The 19,150-nt window shown below is 39.1% G+C and overlaps 1 protein-coding gene across 7 annotated transcripts in view; it reads left to right on the top strand.

Moving 5' to 3' along the window:
- The first annotated feature begins 456 nt into the window (after positions 1–456).
- The window catches only part of CNTNAP4 (contactin associated protein family member 4), a 269,244-nt gene continuing 250,550 nt past the window's right edge, over positions 457–19,150 (top strand). For 6 of the 7 annotated variants that reach the window (XM_081508573.1, XM_081508575.1, XM_081508577.1 and 3 more), the window contains exon 1: positions 457–1,132. In XM_081508573.1, the coding sequence (XP_081364699.1) occupies positions 1,048–1,132 (85 nt within the window). In that variant the 5' untranslated portion in view covers positions 457–1,047. The remainder of the gene's footprint in view (positions 1,133–19,150) is intronic. The other variant, XM_081508572.1, reaches the window with a different exon arrangement.

The raw sequence follows: 19,150 nt of genomic DNA, 5'->3' as shown, positions 1-19,150 counted from the left end.
GGTCCTTTTCTTCAGTATCTCCTCATTTTTATTTTGGGGCCTTTTGGGAGTTGTTATTAAAGAATTTGATTGTAGAATGCCACTGTGTATTCATAGCCTGATGCATTCATCAAAATAGATCTAGCCAAAGCATTCAGTTTGTGGGTTTGTACTCTTGGTGCACTAAAATAAGAAATGTTAATTTCTTGTAGACTATTACTAGATGATTTTAAATATGTGCCAAACAAGAATGTCAGTTTCCTTGTGAGGCAATTCCATAATAAAAATGCTGGCACCAAAGCTGAAGAGGAGAATTTTATATAAACAGAGGAAAAACAACAGCAAGTATTTTCCCCAAGGACAGTTTTAGCTACAATTTAGCGATGATGCTTAGTTACTTCTGTCTCATTTTATGCTTTTGTTTTGAAACAAAACGCAATTTTACCTGGATGCACTCCCGGATAATCAGGAATTAGCTCAGTACGTTGGTCTGGCTTTGCTGAAGGCAAGACCTCCAGAAAATCAGGAGGCTCCACCGCCTCGCCCCGCCCCCCACAGACATCTCCGGAGGGGAGAAAAGGGTTAAGGATTATTGAAGAATAGAAGAGACGGAGAGGGAGCCCGGAGGAGGCCCGGGAGCAGCAGGCCGCGCCTCCCGGTCCAGCTTTCATCAGCGGCGCAGCGCGCAGCGGAGCTCCGAGCGCAGAGCGCCGCTGCGAATTTGGAGGAGGGACGCGGCTGCCAATTTCTGGGACCGCGGCTGCCAATTTCTGGGACCACGGCTGCGAGGGGTGGGCGTGGCCTCGGCAGTGGGGTTGCTTGTTAGAAAAGATGCTGGGCGCTTTTCAGTGAGCAGTCAGAGCTGTTGTGTGCGTGCGTGCGTGTGTGTGTGTGTGTGTGTGTGTGAGTGAGAGAGAGGGGTGCTGTTCAGAGAGAGAGAGAAGGAGGGAGACTAAGCGACCCAGTGGTGCTGAAGACCCAGACAGAGCTGGGCGAGGGACCGAGAACAGCACTGGAGAGATTGGAGAGCCACTCAAGATCTTTTGGGGGAGCCCAGTAAATGTGAACATGGGGTCTGTCACCGGAGCTGTCCTCAAGACGCTACTTCTGCTGTCTACTCCAAACTGGAACAGGGTTTTAGCTGGGAATTCCTGTAAGTATACATACATGATTTAAAACTTGCAGGGGGCCTCTCTGCAAAACTTTAATTCTGTTCTCTTTTTTATGATTATTATTTGCAACTCGGACTGCTGCAAAGCGTATTGCTATAAAGGAAGCATCATTTAAAAAATCTTGCGAGTATAACTGGGTTTATACATGTTATTCCTCTGGGTCCGGTCAGAATATGCCAAGTATCATTTCTCCTTTTTTTTTTTTTTGTCTGTGAACAGAATCTTATTGTCTGGTATTTGTGTATTCATTGAGAAATCTCAAGTTCTAGTAAAGCATTAATTAACATCTGAACCAGGGAATAGCCTGTGAATGTTTCTTTCTTCATTTCTGCCCTTTTTTAGGTTTACTGAATTTTATTGGAATTATGTGTAGCAGGAAAACAACTGGCAGACTTTACATGATGCTGCATTAGCTTAGATTTCTGAAGTTTGCGATTTGACAGACCAATAGCAGCTGCATCTTTAAAATGATGCCAGGTTAATAACTGAAATGTACTGCAGAATTCAGGGGCAGAATTGGTAGAGGTGAACCTTAATGCTTGGAGTTGTGTCCTCAGTGCTACAAGAAAGAGACCAGCATTGCTGAAAAAGAGGACCTGAGCCCTGCATTTTGCTTAAAGAAAATACATTCAGGTGATTTTTCAGAAGTACTATCCTTGAATTTTCAGCTTCGTAAATTTGTGATTGAATATTCTGATTCTGAGTTAATGGTATGAGGGAGGATTTATTTAAGATCTTTTTTCTAATGTAACTATCATCCAAAATAATTTGGCAGAGATCTCTCCATCCAGTTTTTATTCGAGAGAAGAAAAAGTTTTAAAAGTTATATTTGGCCTAAAATCTCTAAATGGGAGAATTTCCCCCTTCTTGATGAATGACCAACAAGCTCAGCAAATACAACTTTTTCTTTCTTGTACTTCAAAGGAAAAGCTTATCTGCTTTTCAAGTAAGGGCTATGAGGCCTGTTCAAGAGTTTGTGTCGTTGTTGTTCAACCAGCTTTAGGTTTGGGGACACAAATAAGCCAGTAACCAGACATTTGCTTTGGCACATCCCTTGAGTGCACTGAAGCACTCTGATGTGGGAGGAACATTAGAAATGACCTTACTGGCACGAGTCAAATGCTCATCTACACGGAATGGGCACTGTGATCTCAGGCTTCCTTTCAGTACTAACTCTTCCATGGTGTGGTGCGTCTGGCACTCTGAAAGAGGAGAGCTTCACTCGGACACTGCACTGGTTTCAGGTTCTGTTCTCGCTTGTGGGTGTAAGAATGCTGTGAGTCAATAAAACGTGCATGTTTTCACCTAGTCAAAACCTTGGGATGCTGTAAGAGTAGCATTTACAACACACAAACAATGATAACACAGACCCACTTGCACACACACAAAGTTTTGTAGAAAAGACATAAGTAATACATCGTCCAACTACTGAAGTTCAGTAAAAAAGGAAGCACTAGAGGTCACTCTTACAATGGAAAGCACATCATTTGAAGCGTCCTTCCCATAAGAAAAGCAGAGCTGAAATCTGGCCTAGAGGCAGTCTTGTCTTTCCCATACACTGCCTGTTTGAGTTTATAATCAATTAAGGTAACTGATTGGGCTACTTGTTTACATTTGTTTGCTTTCTTGAAGTCCAATAAAAGGCAGATCGGCAACCAGTAGCTTTCTTTGTAATGAATCTTCTTCAAAGGAAAGATGAGCTGCTGAGAAGATCTGAGGAGAGAAGAATATTTGTGGGTGCTTACCTCTGGTTAGGCTTATTTTTCAGGAAGTCATTTACTGCTCTTTTGCACATTCGGTAAACTTAAAGAACCTATAGGTTCTTAAATTCTTAGGGACATTTAAATATTAAAGTTGGAATTCTTGGTTACCAATATATTTTGAGAGTTGGCTGTTCTTGAAGTGTCATAAATACAGATAAAATGACTTCAGATAATTAAAGGTGCAGTTAGCAATTTCTTGTTACTATCACATTGATAATACGATTTGTTGCAGTAGATACAAAAGAAAAATTCATTTCCCAATTTCATTTCACTCTCTAACATTTGGTATTTTGGTGTGTGAAGGAAGCAAGGTCTACATATTACCAAGTCATGGTGCATCATATGTTGCATCTTTTTTGGAGGAACAAGTCTATATGTTTACCAGACAGGTTGAAATTCAGTGTATAGACAAGTAACCATCAACCAACATGCCAGCATGAGTATTTTTAAAGTATTATAACTCCAATAATTTTTTTGGACAAGACTTTTATATTAAAACATGAATCAACCTTGAACACCAATATTAAAGTCAGGGAGAACTGAATGGAAATAAAGAAAATTAAAGGTCAGTCTTTCAGGTGAATACAAAGACATTTAACAGCTGTTTCACCAGTAAGCAAGTCTGCTGTCCATTGAGTCGGCCCAAGACTGCCTAAGGTTGCCAGTGTGAACGTTTTCACAGGACAGGACTCTATACACTAGGGACAGCTCAGGGATTAGGTAACTTTAATTTGAATGTTAGTTGATGTAATTAATCAACAGGGAGACTTTACATTAGAAAGATTCTGTGCAAACACTCGCACAGATATTCATGTTCATGTGTATGTATTTGTGTGTGTGAACATATGTTTATATTTATGCAAAGATGCAGAAACCACTGACCCATGTGCTTCCACATCTTTGGTGGCTTGCTTCTCCTGTTTTAACTAAAGATGAAATATGTTGAACCAACCACCTTCTTTGCCTACTGGCACCGCACTTGATGTTTCAGAAGTGTTGAACCATCCCCAGGTCTTTCCTCCTTATTCTGACCAAGGTGTTTGTTACTGTATTGAAGGGTTCCTTCCATGAAAGTTTAGAGACAGACTCTTCTAGAAGGGCTTGCTCTTTGATAAGTTGTACAGGCTATTATTGGTTTCCTCACTTGCTACTAAGACACGTGCACTGAGAAGGGAGTCATCTATTTTTAAATTGTCCTTATGAACCCAGTTTTCTTCTGAGCATTAAGACATTGTTGAGGGAGGGGTTGATGTGTTAGAAGAACAGGTGTTAGTCGTAAGGCAAGTTAAGAGTTTTGCTTTTTACTCCTGCACATCATATGATGGAAGCTTTCTGGCTTCAGATACACTGAGAATTTTAATGCTTACCAAGCAGCTTATGAATGACATAATTAGAGGTTAAGTTCTTGCTGTGTTCTTTCTTTTCACTATTTGGAATAAAGGCTGTATCTGATATCTACCCTGAAAGAAGCACTAAAGAGTATGTTAAAATTAACAATAGATGAAGATAATGACTTAAGTAGGTGATCACTCTTGGGGACTCTGGGATATCCCATAATTGCTACTGAACAGATTCTCAAATTGCTCAATTCAGTCTGGTACATTTTTCTAGAAACTTACTTCTTTTCCTCCACTCAAATTCTTTTCCATAGCAAAAAATAACCAGAATACAACAACAGTAAAGTATTGATAAAGTAGAATTATATGATGCAATACATATATAGCTGGCCTCAGGATATAAAGGTGAGCCTGAACTTTGACTCACTTTTCTAACAGCAGTACTATATTTGTTTTCATCAATTTGGTGCATTCCCCCTCCCTGACTGTATGCATCCCAAATCATTTCTGAGTAGAGCAGCCCCCAGCTGTGGCGCTAATACAGCTCATAGCCAATAGGCGATCAAACACATGACTTCCATATGATACCTAGTGCTTACCCTAAGTATTTACAAAGCATTTTCATGTCTTCTAAAATTAATTTCGGAATCTATATCATATATAAACAATTCTTTATGGAAGCCAATCTCTGTATCAAGATTGAATTAATTTACCTTGTAAACAATAGGACTGTATAATATCACTTGTAAGGTAATGTAATATTTAGTTCAGAGGTTGGTAAAATACAGCCCATGCACCAAGTCTTGCCCACTACGTTTTGTGTCATATTCTGTGAATTAAGAGTGGGTTTTTACATTTTTAAATATTTGAAAAAAAATTAACTGAAAGATTATTGTGGCATAAGAGAATCATATTAAATTCAAATTTTAGTTGTTCATTCTTCTCATTAGTAGACCTGTATGGCAAAAATTTATACTTAATTATTATTATATTTTAAATTTTATCAATGAAATTATTTTAAAATTGATTTCCTTCTTGTCATACAAGAGCCTGCATAATATTATCTATTCTCTAGCTCTTTATAGAAAAAGTTCATTGACCTTTGATTTAAAGAATGCACAATACAATATAGTGATGTGACCTGGATAGTGGATAAATTACATATTGCTATGATAAAATTAAAATTTAGTCTTAATTATTTAACATACAAATATATTCCTGAAGAATTAAAGTGTGGAATGTAATGATACAATTGCCAGGAGCTATAACAGAAAAGGGCTTCCCTGGTGGCTCAGACAGTAAAGAATCCACCTGCAGTGCCGGAGACCTGGGTTCAATCTCTGGGTTGGGAAGATTCCCTGGAGGAGGGCATGGCAACCCACTCCAGTATTCTTGCTTGGAGAATCCCATGGACAGAGGAGCCTGGCGGGCTACGGTCCACGAGGTCGCAGAGTTGGCATTACTGAGCGAATCAGCACACACGTAACAGAAAAGGCCTTCATTAGCATCTTCTTGACATATGTCTTTTTAAAAACTTTATTCTTCAGAAATCTTGTTATTGCCATGGTAATAAATTATTTATAACTATTTGCAAAGTTTCAGCAGTTTTGGCTGCTAAAGAGTCACTTTCAATCTCAAGTAATCCCATTAGTATAAGCAGCTCAATAAACTATATAAGTAATTGCATCTTAGATATTTTGAATGAAAATTCTATTGTTATTTTATACTTTCACGAGTATAAAATATTCCACTTCACGATTATCAGGAACTTGCATTTGAAATCACTGATTGTATGAAGTAAATCATCTTAGGGGAAGAGTGTTCTTGTCCTTATGACTTTTATAGTAGCTTCCTAAAAATTCTGAAATTGGCAAACTTTCTATAATAAATTGAAAAGTAGAGTTTCATTTAAGCACTGCCCACTGAGAATTTATAATGATTAAGCAGGTGCCTTTCACCTACTCATGCCAAGATAATTAATTTTTATATGAATGCCTTATCTATTTGGAATTGTGTTTAATTTTCCTTTCCAAATACTGATGAGTAGCCTCATTTTATTTACCTTATACTGTTTACTATGGTGATTTTTAGAAGTTTGAGTTAAAAAATAATAGAGAGTATTGTATTTTAAAAATTATTTTTCTTGAAATTTCATTGTAGCATTTTCCCCAAAATAAATGGCTATATATTAATTTATTTTTCATTAAACTGTTTATAATGGTCTAGTGCTAGTGAAGATTTCTGTCTTATCAAAAGACCAATTTCCAGATCATGTCAGCCTAGGACAGTCTCATAGAACTTCCTTAATTGGACTTACTCTGGATATTGACAAGAGTGATGAGTGGATTCATGACTCTTCATGGTAAATAGATAAAAAAGGATAATGACAGTCATATTACATGATTCTGAACTTTTTTTACAATAGAATATCAGTCTTGCTTTGCAAACACCTCTTTTTCACAATTTGATACTATATTTAGAATCTGAATCCCTTTTACCTTAGATAAGTCATATTAGGGCCTTAATGTTGTCAACTTATGAATCATATGACTGATTAGTCAGGTTACTTAAGAAGTCCTTCTCTGTTCTTTAAAAAAGTCTTCTCCTTCCCTCCACTGTGACTTTTAAGTTTCCATAATGACCTTGCTTCTGAAAACAGTACAAAAAATAATAAGAATTTATCCAACATTGTCACTGAAATCTCAGATATGTGTATTCAGATTGGTAGGTGAATGTTTCTGGTGAAATATTAATATTAAAGAATGCAGATTTGGATTTTTTTCAGCAGCCTAGTGTTTCCATTCTTGCTTTTAGCTTAATTATTTTTTCATTTTTATTAATTCAGAAATCTTGGCCTCAGTAACATTTCATATTTTTCTAGAATTATTGCAGTTTTTCAAGTTAACTAGTATGGTAAAGAAGGATGAACGTGTCATAGAATATGTGCTTAAAATAGGGGAGGTTTCATGGATTAACCATAATCATGAGCTGAACTGAGCTGTGTTCTTGGTGATGGAGGGGTGAATCCTCAGAATATTTGGATCATTGTTTTAATGGGTATTTCAGCTGGGAACTTTCAGAAATACTCTTTAACAAACAGATCTTTAAAAGCATGTCTTGAATTGTAGCATCAAATGCTAAGGTCAGTTTGATTTTGGCCCCTTTAAAAAGAAGAATCTCAGAAAGAGAAGTAAATGCACCAAAATAAATGCAGACAAAAGATTATGGAGCTTTAGAAGGATGAAAAGTCCTTAAATTCATCAAAAAGCCTCAATTAACTGAATCTACTTAAATGAATAAATCACCCACAATATTAATATCATAATTTGAAGTCTTTGAGTTTTTTTTTTTAAAGTTCAAAATTTCTTGAGAAATAATAAATAGTTTACCCATAAGGCTAAGTAACAATAAATGCATTTCTAAATAACCAAGATATTATTGACATGGGATTATCTTGTTAGTTACTTTTGGAGGGAAACTGATGTCTGAGATTTCAACTGAGATTTCTTCAGTGAGTTCTAAGGCTGTTGTCATCTGGTTGTGTGCTTCAATTAGGCATGTATTACGTATCCATGTGTTTATTTATTTGACTTCTAGAACTATCATTCGCTGTTTACTATCTGAGAATTTACACCTTCCACGGCGCTGATCACTCCGGGATCTCGGTGACTCTGTGTTGGTAAACACCATTATCAGATATACTACTGCACAAGTAGAGATATTTTTGCTTGCCAGTTGACTTTCAAAGGATAAAGTTTTTGCTAGAATGTCTTTTTGGGCATTCACATACATGGTACCAGAAACTACATTTATTACTTAATGGTAAAGAATTTACATGCAAAATGCATTACAAATTGTTATTACTTCAGTTCTTCTGAGTTAAGTTGGCATTTGGAAGAGGAAGAGTATGTGCTTCATTTTTTTTTCTCCCAATGCATTTTTGTCATGGTTCACGGAAAAGTGTATTCTGGTCATAAAATCGGAGAAATAGCATAACAGGAGGTAAAAATGAGCCTGTTTATGTTACAGTTAATGAGTCATTCCAATGTAATAATTGGAAAAGTGAGTGAAGCCTGAAAACATTTGACATTTTAAGTAGTTTAAAATTAGTAACTATAAAATTTTTTATGCCATAAGTATTTAATAGAGCAGTGAAGAAATTTAGCTCTAAGATTTTTAAATCACAAAGGAAAAAAAGGGTGTATATGTATCAGTTGGCCTACAGCTCTAATTACTTTTTTTTTTAATTAAGTACCTCTTATTACTTGGAAGTGCTCTAGATTAAGATGTTATATGCTTCTAAATTGTAAAAGACATATTTGTTTCTGTAACCAATTTTTTTCCCCCTCACTGGCAATTATGGTACTTACAAATGAGGCCACAGGTTGCCATTAGTTTAGAAACAGCATGTGAATATATAAATTCAACTGCTTTCCTAAATTACATTTACTGTATAGTTTTAAGACAAACTACAACCTGTAATTTCATTTACTTCAGACTTAACTCTGAAGTTATAACGTACAGAGTGATATTTTTTGAATGTCCATTGAAGGGCATGGATAAACTCTCCTAGGAATTGGTTGCAGGCCTTGGGATTAGTAGATGATTGGATGACAATGAGCAGACGTTTGACTCTGCGGCCCACAGCTAAGAGCCCCACATCTTCCTGTTAATGTGAACTAGTTACCTTTGTGTTTCAGAACGCAAGGAGAGATTTTTGAGAAAATTTGGGACAGTTCAACTTATCTCTGGACTAATAGCTTTGATCTAAGGACAGAAATGGTAGGGACATAACAGAAGCAGAAGATATTAAGAAGAGATGGCAAGAATACACAGATAACTGTACAAAAAAGATCTTCACAACCCAGATAATCATGATGGTGTGATCACTCACCTAGAGCCAGACATCCTGGAATGAGAAGTCAAATGGGCCTTAGGAAGCACCACTATGAACAAAGCTAGTGGAGGTGATGGAATTCCAGTTGAGCTATTTCAAATCCTGAAAGATGATGCTGTGAAAGTGCTGCACTCAATATGCCAGCAAATTTGGAAAACTCAGCAATGGCCACAGGACTGGAAAAGGTCAGTTTTCATTCCAATCCCAAAGAAAGGCAATGCCAAAGAATGTTCAAAGTACCGCACAATTGCACTCATCTCACACGCTAGTAAAGTAATGCTCAAAATTCTCCAAGCCAGGCTTCAGCAATACATGAACCGTGAACTTCCAGATGTTCAAGCTGGTTTTAGAAAAGGCAAAGGAACCAGAGATCAACATCCGCTGGATCATCAAAAAATCAAGAGAGTTCCAGAAAAACATCTATTTCTCCTTTATTGACTGTGCCAAAGCCTTTGACTGTGTGGATCACAACAAACTGAGGAAAATTCTGGAAGAGATGGGAATACCAGACCACCTGACCTGCCTCTTGAGAAACCTGTATGCAGGTCAGGAAGCAACAGTTAGAACTGGACATGGAACAACAGACTGGTTCCAAATAGGAAAGGGAGTATGTCAAGGCTGTATTGTCACCCTGCTTATTTAACTTATATGCAGAGTACATCATGAGAAACGCTGGGCTGGAGGAAGCACAAGCTGGAATCAAGATTGCCGGGAGAAATATCAATAACCTCAGATATGGAGATGACACCACCCTTATGGCAGAAAGTGAAGAAGAACTAAAGAGCCTCTTGATGAAAGTGAAAGAGGAGAATGAAAAAGTTGGCTTAAAGCTCAACATTCAGAAAACTAAGATCATGACATCCAGTCCCATCACTTCATGGGAAATAGATGGGGAAACAGTGGAAACAGTGTCAGACTTTATTTTTCTGGGCTCCAAAATCACTGCAGATGGTGATTGCAGCCATGAAATTAAAAGATGCTTACTCCTTGGAAGGAAACTTATGATCAACCTAGACAGCATATTAAAAAGCAGAGACATTACTTTGCCAACAAAGGTCCATCTAGTCAAGGCTATGGTTTTTCCAGTGGTCATGTATGGATGTGAGAGTTGGAGTGTAAAGAAAGCTGAGTGGAGAAGAATTGATGCTTTTGAACTGTGGTGTTGGGGAAGACTCTTGAGAGTCCCTTGGACTGCAAAGAGATCCAACCAGTCCATCCTAAAGGAGATCAGTCCTAGGTGTTCATTGGAAGGACTGATGCTGAAGCTGCAACTCTTAATACTTTGGCCACCTGATGCAAAGAACTGACTCATTTGAAAAGACCCTGATGCTGGGAAAGATTGAGGGCAGGAGGAGAAGGGGATGACAGGATGAGATGGTTGGATGGCATCACCTACTTGATGAACATGGGTTTGGGTAAACTCCAGGAGTTGGTGATGGACAGGGAGGCCTGGCGTGCTGTGGTTCATGGGGTTGCAAAGAGTCAGACATGACTGAGCGAATGAACTGAAAAGATTGAATAAGTATTTTTAATTTTTTAAATAATTTTATGTATTTATTCCTTTTGACTGTGGTGGGTCTTCGTTGCTATCTGGGATTTTTCTCTAGTTGCAGCCGCTCCCTAGTTGCGGGGCTCAGGCTCCTCATCATGGTGGCTTCTCTCCTTGTGGAGGCGGGGTTCGTGAGTTGCAGGCTCCATAGCTGTGGCCCACGGGCTTCGTTGCTCCTGGCATGTGGGTTCTTCCTGGACCAGGGATCATACCTGTGTCCCCTGCATTGGTAAGTGGATTCTTTACCACTGAGCCACCAGAGAAACCCTGATTATGTATTTAGATCTTTAAGACTAGTGTTTGGTTTTGGAAGATAGTGATATGTGTTTGTCTTTTAAGATACGTTCATCAGTAGATAAACAGAAGGAAGGAACTAAATGCACAATGGTCTGTGAGAGAAATGAATTGCTGAGATGAAACTCTGTGTGTGTGTGTGTGTGTGTGTGTGTGTGTGTGTGCATGCGCACGCGCGTGCACCAATGTGGGAAGATATTGTGGTGGGGATTGGGAAACAGGCCATGTTGACAGAGAAATGGAAAACATTCCCCTAGGTGACACATTTTCAATTAAGTACTGTTGTGATATGTAGTAAGATTTTTATTTTATTGCTATCACACAGAGTAGTCTCCCATATAGTTTAAAAACAGTATGTGGGATTAAAAAAATAGCAAGAGGTCTTTTTGCATCCGATTTAAACTCATCCCAAGCAGAGGGACAGTGTTGCCCTTCTGTGATCCTAAAGTTCTCTATATTCTAGGAAATGCTATGAAGACCTTAGTCTCTCCAATACTTAACTTCCAGGCAGTCTCAGGGAGCTAGTCTTTATGAATATGACAATGAAGGCAGAAAATGGCAGGAGAGATTTTGACTTAAAAATCACTAGATAAATTGAAACATAATTTAACTCTTAAAGACAATGTGGTAAAGGGATAGAGCATTCTAAACAAACTTTGGATTTTTCACATCGTTCACTTTTATCTCTTAATGTTGGCTGACTTTAAAACAAAAAGAATCTATCTCCAAGGCAGAAAGCTGCATGAATGCTTAGTGATCCTCATAATTAAGGATTTATAATACATATTTACATTTGCCATGTTTTAGATGTTTAGGACTTAATTAAAAGAGCATTGCTAAAATAAACGCAATTCTATCTAAAGTGGTGGTGAGGGAATTTTGTGCAAGGTTATAAAGCTGCTCTATTAGGCTCTTTTGTTTCATTGTGTGTATGATGTTTGAACTGTTGTACTTTAATATGGAGCCTGTATTATAATCCTCTTAAGAAAACATCATATGCCTCTAAAATGTCATAATACAGCTTCTTAAGTATCATAAGATGTGTGTGTGCTAAGTCGCTTCAGCCGCGTCCAACTCTTTGCAACTCTTTGGACGGTAGCCCGCCATACTCCTCTGTCCATGGTATTCTCCAAGCTAGAATACTAGAGTGGGTTGCCATGTCCTCCTCCAGGGGATCTTCCTGACCCAGGGGTCAGACCCACATCTTCTGTTTCCTTCACTGGCAGGCAGGTTCTTTACCACGAGTGCCACTGTGTAATGCTTCCTAAAACACACAAAAAGAGAGAAAGTTTGGGGAAAGCCCTAAGATAGATTTAAGAAAGCAAAGAGCAAACACTATAGATAACTTCTGTTTTCTTAACTTCATAGCAACCTATAGGGTCAAATCACAAAGTGGAATATGATAAAATAAAATAGTTCATAGTCAAATGTCCGCTAGAGAAATGGGAAAAGGAAGCTACCAAAAATATGATGTAGAATTTCGGGTACTAAGAATAAAGTTATGATCGCAGTAATTTGCTATGCTTGATGCATAAAACTGAGTCATCTGCTGGTGTGGCCTTGTAAACGATTGTGTTCATGTCTTAGAAACCTTGCCTTCTTTTTCTGTCTCTCTCTCCCTTGCTTTATATATACATAGATGTGTGTGTGTTATGTATATATAAATTGCAGCATTAAATAGATCAGCGTGAAAAGAGTGTATGCAGTATCATTAATCACTGAGACTGTCTCTAGAGAAGATGCCAGCAGGGCCTGCTTGTTCTGAGTTAGCAGAATCGAGCCTCCCTTGCTCACTTTGCTGGGTGTGAGGGGCTCTGGCTGTGGCATCTGCCATCGTTACGATTGCCAGGGCTGATCTGGCCGACAGGACTGGCAAGGCCTCTGTCCCCTTCCTCCCTCACTACTTCCTGTGACTCATGCAGTATTTTTAAATACTTACACATATATCCTATTTTTAGGTATGTCTGCCATAAAAATGCATTGATGTTTCAATCAGTGTTTTAAGGCTTTTATCAAAAACGAAACCCAGTCTTGTCTCATAGCTGTATTTCATTGTTAGGTGTTTTCAGTTGAAGTTCCAACTTATTAGGGTAGCAAACAAATACCTTCTTCCTCTGAATCTGCTTATCTTTTTCCTTTTGTCTGTCTTGACTGCTTTCTCTCCCTCCCAATCCTGACCCCCCGCTCCAAGGGTCCTCCAGCCTAGGGGTCTCCAGCCTCTGGGATCTAATGCCTGATGCTCTGAGGTGGAGCTGATGTAGTAATAGAAATAAAGCACACAGTCAATGTGCTTGAATCATTCTGAAACTGTGTACCCCAACCCCAGTCTGTGGAAAAATTGTCTTCTGTGAAACTGGTCCCTGGTGCCAGAAAGGCTGGGGACCACTGCTCTAGCCTCTGTCACCTGGTCTTTCCAGCTGCTGTTCCCTTTGCCTGGTTGCCTTCAATCACTTCCTCTAAATCCTCCTGGAAAACTTCCACTGAAACCTATCCTCACCTCCTTCCTCTGTGGAGTCTTACATGATCAAATCACCTCACCTCTCTCCATCCTCCTAACAGAAATTCAGTAGAACCTTGAGTGTTCATTCACCTATTCCTGATCATAGAGTATCAAATCTGATTTTTTTAAAGAAAATACATCTCTCTCTCTGCTGCCTTTTGTATTTATAGCAAATATCATCTGATAGCCCACTCTATCAGAACAATTTTTATTGAGAACGTTCAGTGGACAGGCAAACAAAAAATATAAATATAAAGTTGTATCAGCGTCTTCCCCCTTCCAGGCCATCACGTTGCCCCTTCATCTCTGTAGCAGCTCCCAGGTCATCATCTTCAATTTGGGAAGTCGTATTGCAAAGTTCTTGCCACATTTCGGGAAGAAATGTTCAACTCCTTTATTTGTCTTGCACTTCAATTCCTTTATTTTGTGTTTTCCTATTCGAAGATTTTTCTCCTTTATGGAAGGTGGAAGAAAAATAAAATCAGTTTTCTCTTTTTATCATTAACTTTTATTAATAAAGACATACCTGTAGTTTCTTTGCTTTTCTTTTGCCTATAATTATATGCAGAGCATTTTTCATTGCCGTTAGTAATTTTGACAAGCATGAACGGGTTCTGAACTTGTGTTTTCCTCTCTTAATTCCACGTATTAAAAAAATATTTTCTTGTAAAACATTGTCACTTTTTAAAGATTACTCGCATGTTTCTTCCTGCTCGTGGTATACATTTGGGACTTTTATTTGTAATTCATAGCTTTCCACACATGTTGACATAAATTATCATTAATATTGACAGATATTTCTTTTGCACTGGGCTCTGTGGACTCCACGATGGAGTGTACCTCACAGGCCTAGGAGGCAAATATTATCACTACTAGACAAACTAGGAAATTGAAATTTAGGAGGTATTTCCAAAGCCACTGAATAAGAAAGGATAGAGCTGGGGCTTGAACCCAACTTTAATGATGCCAGATCCATTGCTCTTTGAAATGGAATACACTCATCTTCTCCGCGAGCCTTTGAAATCACCTCTCCTGAGTATTAGAACTCACACTTGTCTGTTCTCAGGGTTCCCTCCCTGGTGTGATAAACCATAAGGTAATGTGCTGGTGCTCTTCCAAGGATTCTGTCACTTGCATTTTATCAACAAGCTCTTCCTTACTAGTTGGAGTAAAGTATCAAACATTACCCAGTGAAAATATAAGTGTAAATTTTCTCCTCTGAATTACATCAACAACCCTGTATCCTTGCTCTCTGATACCCAAGGACCTATCCATTCTGTCTAAATTCCTTATTTGAGTCAGTAGTTCCAAGAACAAGTTCTAAGGGGCTTGAACAGTGCAAATCAGAAAGGAAAACCAGCTCCTTTCTGCAGGATGGCAGATCTACCCGATCGAGGCGATCTGTGATTTTGTTTTCTCTTCACTCTTCAGTCACAGTTTTACTTATATATACACACAGTATAATACTTTTCTAATGCTCTCAAAATGCTACAAATAAAAATGAAGATATTGTAATACTACTGCTGGACAAAAATGTCAGCACTGTGGATGTGTGAAAACAGTTTGTTTGTCCTTTAGAATCAGTGAACAGGGTACGGCTCCAAGTAGTATACAACTTAGGACAGAAAAAAGATACTGTGGCCTATGAATTAGATCCTTATTGTTCATCATTGGCACAAAATCAACGAAGGAATTTTCAGTGTCCTTGGTACCTATACTGGGTCTCTCCCCTGAAGATAGGTAATATTATATATGTATTCCTTCAGGGTTAAAACCAGACAAGATGGGATTCTGCAGAATACACACAGATTTACTGGGGAGCTGCTGAGAGGAACCAGGCCACTTCAGAGACCCAGACTGGAACGGTGCCTCTGTTTCTATGTCTGCACTTTGGGCCTCCGCTTCCGTGGGCTCTGTGAGCAAAACGGTGACTTTGGTCCCTGTCTGCTAGGTAAACTGCTGGCGGTTGACTTGCTGGCAAAACTCGGCTCCTTCCCCATGTCCAGGGGTATGCTCCCCTAGGGTGCTGTATTAGTCTGCTAGGGTTGCCGTAACAAAGCCCCGCAGATTGTGTGGCTCAAACTATAGAAATTTATATTCTCAAAGTTCTAGTGGCTGGAAATGAAAGGTAAAGGTGCCAGCTGGGTTGATGTCTCATGACACCTCATTTCTTGGCTTGTAGGTGGCCACCTTTTTGCTATGCCCTCACACGGCCTTCCTTCTGCGGTCGGTCAGAGAGAGAGAAAGAGAGCGAGCTCTGGTATGTCTCTCCTCTTCTTATAAGACCACCAGTCCTATCTCATTAGGATCCCACCCTTATGATCTCATTTAACCTGAAGTACCTCCTCAAAGTCCCTGCCTCCAAATACAGTCACATGGGGGGTTCAGGCTTCAGGGTATGCATTTGTAGGAGAGGGACAAAATTCAATCCATATTAAGTGCTGTCCTTGTTTCAACTGCCTGCAGAAAGTGTATCTTTTCTTGGTATCTGAGAGATATATTGCTCTGACCTGTTGAAACCCATCATGTGACTGAAGTCATCCTATAGTTCTTTTTTTAAGTTGTCTTCCAGTTGAACCCTCCTGAGTGGCATTGCTGGGACCACATGCAGTGTACTCAGCCCCTGGCTCCCACGGCTGGTTGTCACAGAAGTAACCTCCCCTGACCATTCTCTCCTTCCTTCCATCCGAGCCTAGTGCTCCCTGACTGCCTCTACCTGAGACTTGCTGATAACCGGTACAGGATTGTATCATAGTGATAAAAAAAAAAAACCTTCCCATAATATAACAACAGTCTTGGATCTTTGAAGCAAGTCGTTCCCTTCTCAAGTGCATGATTCTGGTCTAAATACTCCTTCCAGCAGATCTTAGACATAGATTAGATGGTAATTTACTGCCCTTTATTAAAATCACCTCTCCATTTATCACCTACCCTCACACAGCAGTTATCACAAATATTATTTTACCCCTTCCGAATTCTTTTCTCCTCTATGTTACCAACTTCCAGTTGTGTTGTGATTTGCTCCCTGTGTTTCTCATGTTCCCTTCCTCAAAGTTGATTTTGCAGTGCGTTTCCTCAGGCACTTGTCTGCTTCTAATCTGTAAAACCCAGAGCACGCGGATTCTTTCTTTTTTTCCCCTGGGATGTCTTCTATGTCGAGCCAAAAAACAGACACACAAAACATAAGTAAAACAAATGAGCAATCACCATCCTAATAACTTCTTTAAATTCAATTTAAAATTTGTCTAATTTAAAGTTAGTAGGATGCCCTCCTCGTATTGAAAACTGGGACAGATCTTTGCCATACATTGTTGCAGTCAATCTTAACGTAGCATCTGTTCACACCAGTGTTCTCTCCTTTGCATGTTTTCCTATCCTCTCCAATGGATTTCTCTTGTGGTGAAATATTCTTTGTGTTTTTAAATGGTTCTTCATAACTTATCAAGTGGATGTGCTGTTATTTAAACATTAAGAACCAATTGGTTGTTCATTGATTTTTAAATTTTCTTACTCTACCAGCGTCCACTTCTAGTAGTATATGGCTATCTTTAAGATGCCTGTGGTTCTCTAAGTATCTTAATCCATTTACATATGTCAATGTCATGATGTGTTCAATGTCTTTGTCCTACTTTAGCAAAACTCTAAATTTATTTTGGAAGGCAAAATTGAAAGCAGTAGCTGTCTTACACCCTTCTCTTCCCTGCTCAAGAATTTGTTAACACTTAAAGATGGTTCTGTGTCTCTTCCAGCAGTATCATTTGTTCAGACATGAATCAAAGGTGGTGGGTAGAGACGCCACACTTGACAGATCGCAGAAGCACATCTGTCACCCTCCGGGAAAACTTCTCGCTCATCAATTGGTCTTGTCAGTTCCACACACAGCCGTGTCGTCTCTACAGCCTTCCGCAGCATCACCAGTCACCCCTCCGTGCGTCCCTCTCGGGAGCTCAGTGCCCCTGGTCTCTGCCGGGCTGCTGTGACTGCAGGTCTTCAGATGTCGCCGTGAGCCTGGTGTCTCCTCCAGAAGGCTCAAGTCTCTGTTTACGGGAAGAGCCTCTTAACTGCCATCTCACACCTCGCTTGCTACTGATTTTGATTTTCCTCTGGCATCTTTGAGTTTTGTCTTCCTTTTAAAGAAATCTACAACTTTTCCCATCTTTTTGAGAAAAAGTTCAACATCTCAAGAAACATTAGGATTCCTCCATACTTTCATTCCCTCCTTAATCAGGAAAAGCAACCTATATTTAAAAATGAAGACCACAGTGAACAAGAAAAGCTTCAGATTTGCGATTTTGAATGAGAACTCTGTTTCCCAGAGTGGATATGACTCTGTGAAAAATCTGATATGTGTTTGAATGGTGTTCATTGATCCCAGTCTCTTTCTGGAAAAGAAATATATTGGAGACATTTAGGACACTTGTGTCTCACTCTTTCTTTGAGAGTTGACCCCTATTTATCTAGCCCAGCTCTCTTGAAAAGTTCCTTCTTACTTTGCTCAAGCAATACAGTACACTTTAAAATTTTTATTCTATTGAACAAAGCAATGAGATCATCATTTTAATATTATCTTTGGTGTAACAATATCAATATTGATGAGCTCTCTAGTTATAGGTATAACCGTCTTGAATGCTTTCTAGTTCTCTATCTTCCCAACTGCACAAGTAAAAAATATTAAGGGAAGATGATTTCCTAGGGCATTAATTAATTGGTTCTAAAATGAGTTTCTTCTTAATTTGTAAAATCCACTTTTTAGGTGGACTTAAGTGACTCTGCAGATGGTGATTGCAGCCATGAAATTAAACGATGCTTACTTCTTGGAAGGAAGGTTATGACCAACCTAGACAGCATATTTAAAAGTAGAGACATTATTTTGCCAACAAAGGTCCGTCTAGTCAAGGCTATGATTTTTCCAGTAGTCATGTATGGATGTGAGAGTTGGACAGTGAAGAAAGCTGAGTGCCGAAGAATTGATGCTTTTGAACTGTGGTGTTGGAGAAGACTCTTGAGAGTCCCTTGGACTGCAAGGAGATCCAACCAGTCCATCCTAAAGGAGATCAGCCCTGGGTGTTCATTGGAAGGACTGATGTTGAAGCTGAAACTCCAATACTTTGGGCACCTCATGCAAAGGGTTGACTCATTGGAAAAGACCCTAATGCTAGGAAGGATTGGGGGCAGGAGGAGAAGGGGACGACAGAGGATGAGATGGCTGGATGGCATCACCGACTCGATGGACATGGGTTTGGGTAGACTCCAGGAGTTGGTGATGGACAGGGAGGCCTGGCGTGCTGCAATTCATGGGGTCGCAGAGTTGGACACAACTGAGCCACTGAACTGAACTGAACTGAAGTGACTCTGCACTTAAGGCAACTTTTCACAAAGTATATCTTCATAGTGTTATGGCCATATGCTTGGAACTATTTGGATATTGTTGAAAATAAATGTGTTCAATCACACATTTCATCTGCCAGGCAAATACCAGGTGAAATACCACAAGCAGATGGGCTAATCCAAGAAGTGAAATCTACTGCATCTTCTTGAATGTGCTGTGCTGTTGTTTTTTTAATTAAAAGATACAACTGATGCCTGGAACTGAATGTAGCATTTTTAGCAGTGGTTGGAACTGAAAATTGTGATAAGTTTTTATTGTGTATGTTCAACA

Source organism: Giraffa tippelskirchi, chromosome 7 (assembly GCF_054371585.1).
Source record: "Giraffa tippelskirchi isolate mGirTip1 chromosome 7, T2T-mGirTip1v1.2.pri, whole genome shotgun sequence".
Taxonomy (NCBI): Eukaryota; Metazoa; Chordata; class Mammalia; order Artiodactyla; family Giraffidae; genus Giraffa; species Giraffa tippelskirchi.
Note: the sequence above shows the minus strand (reverse complement) of the source record. Positions and strands in the feature narration are given on the sequence as shown.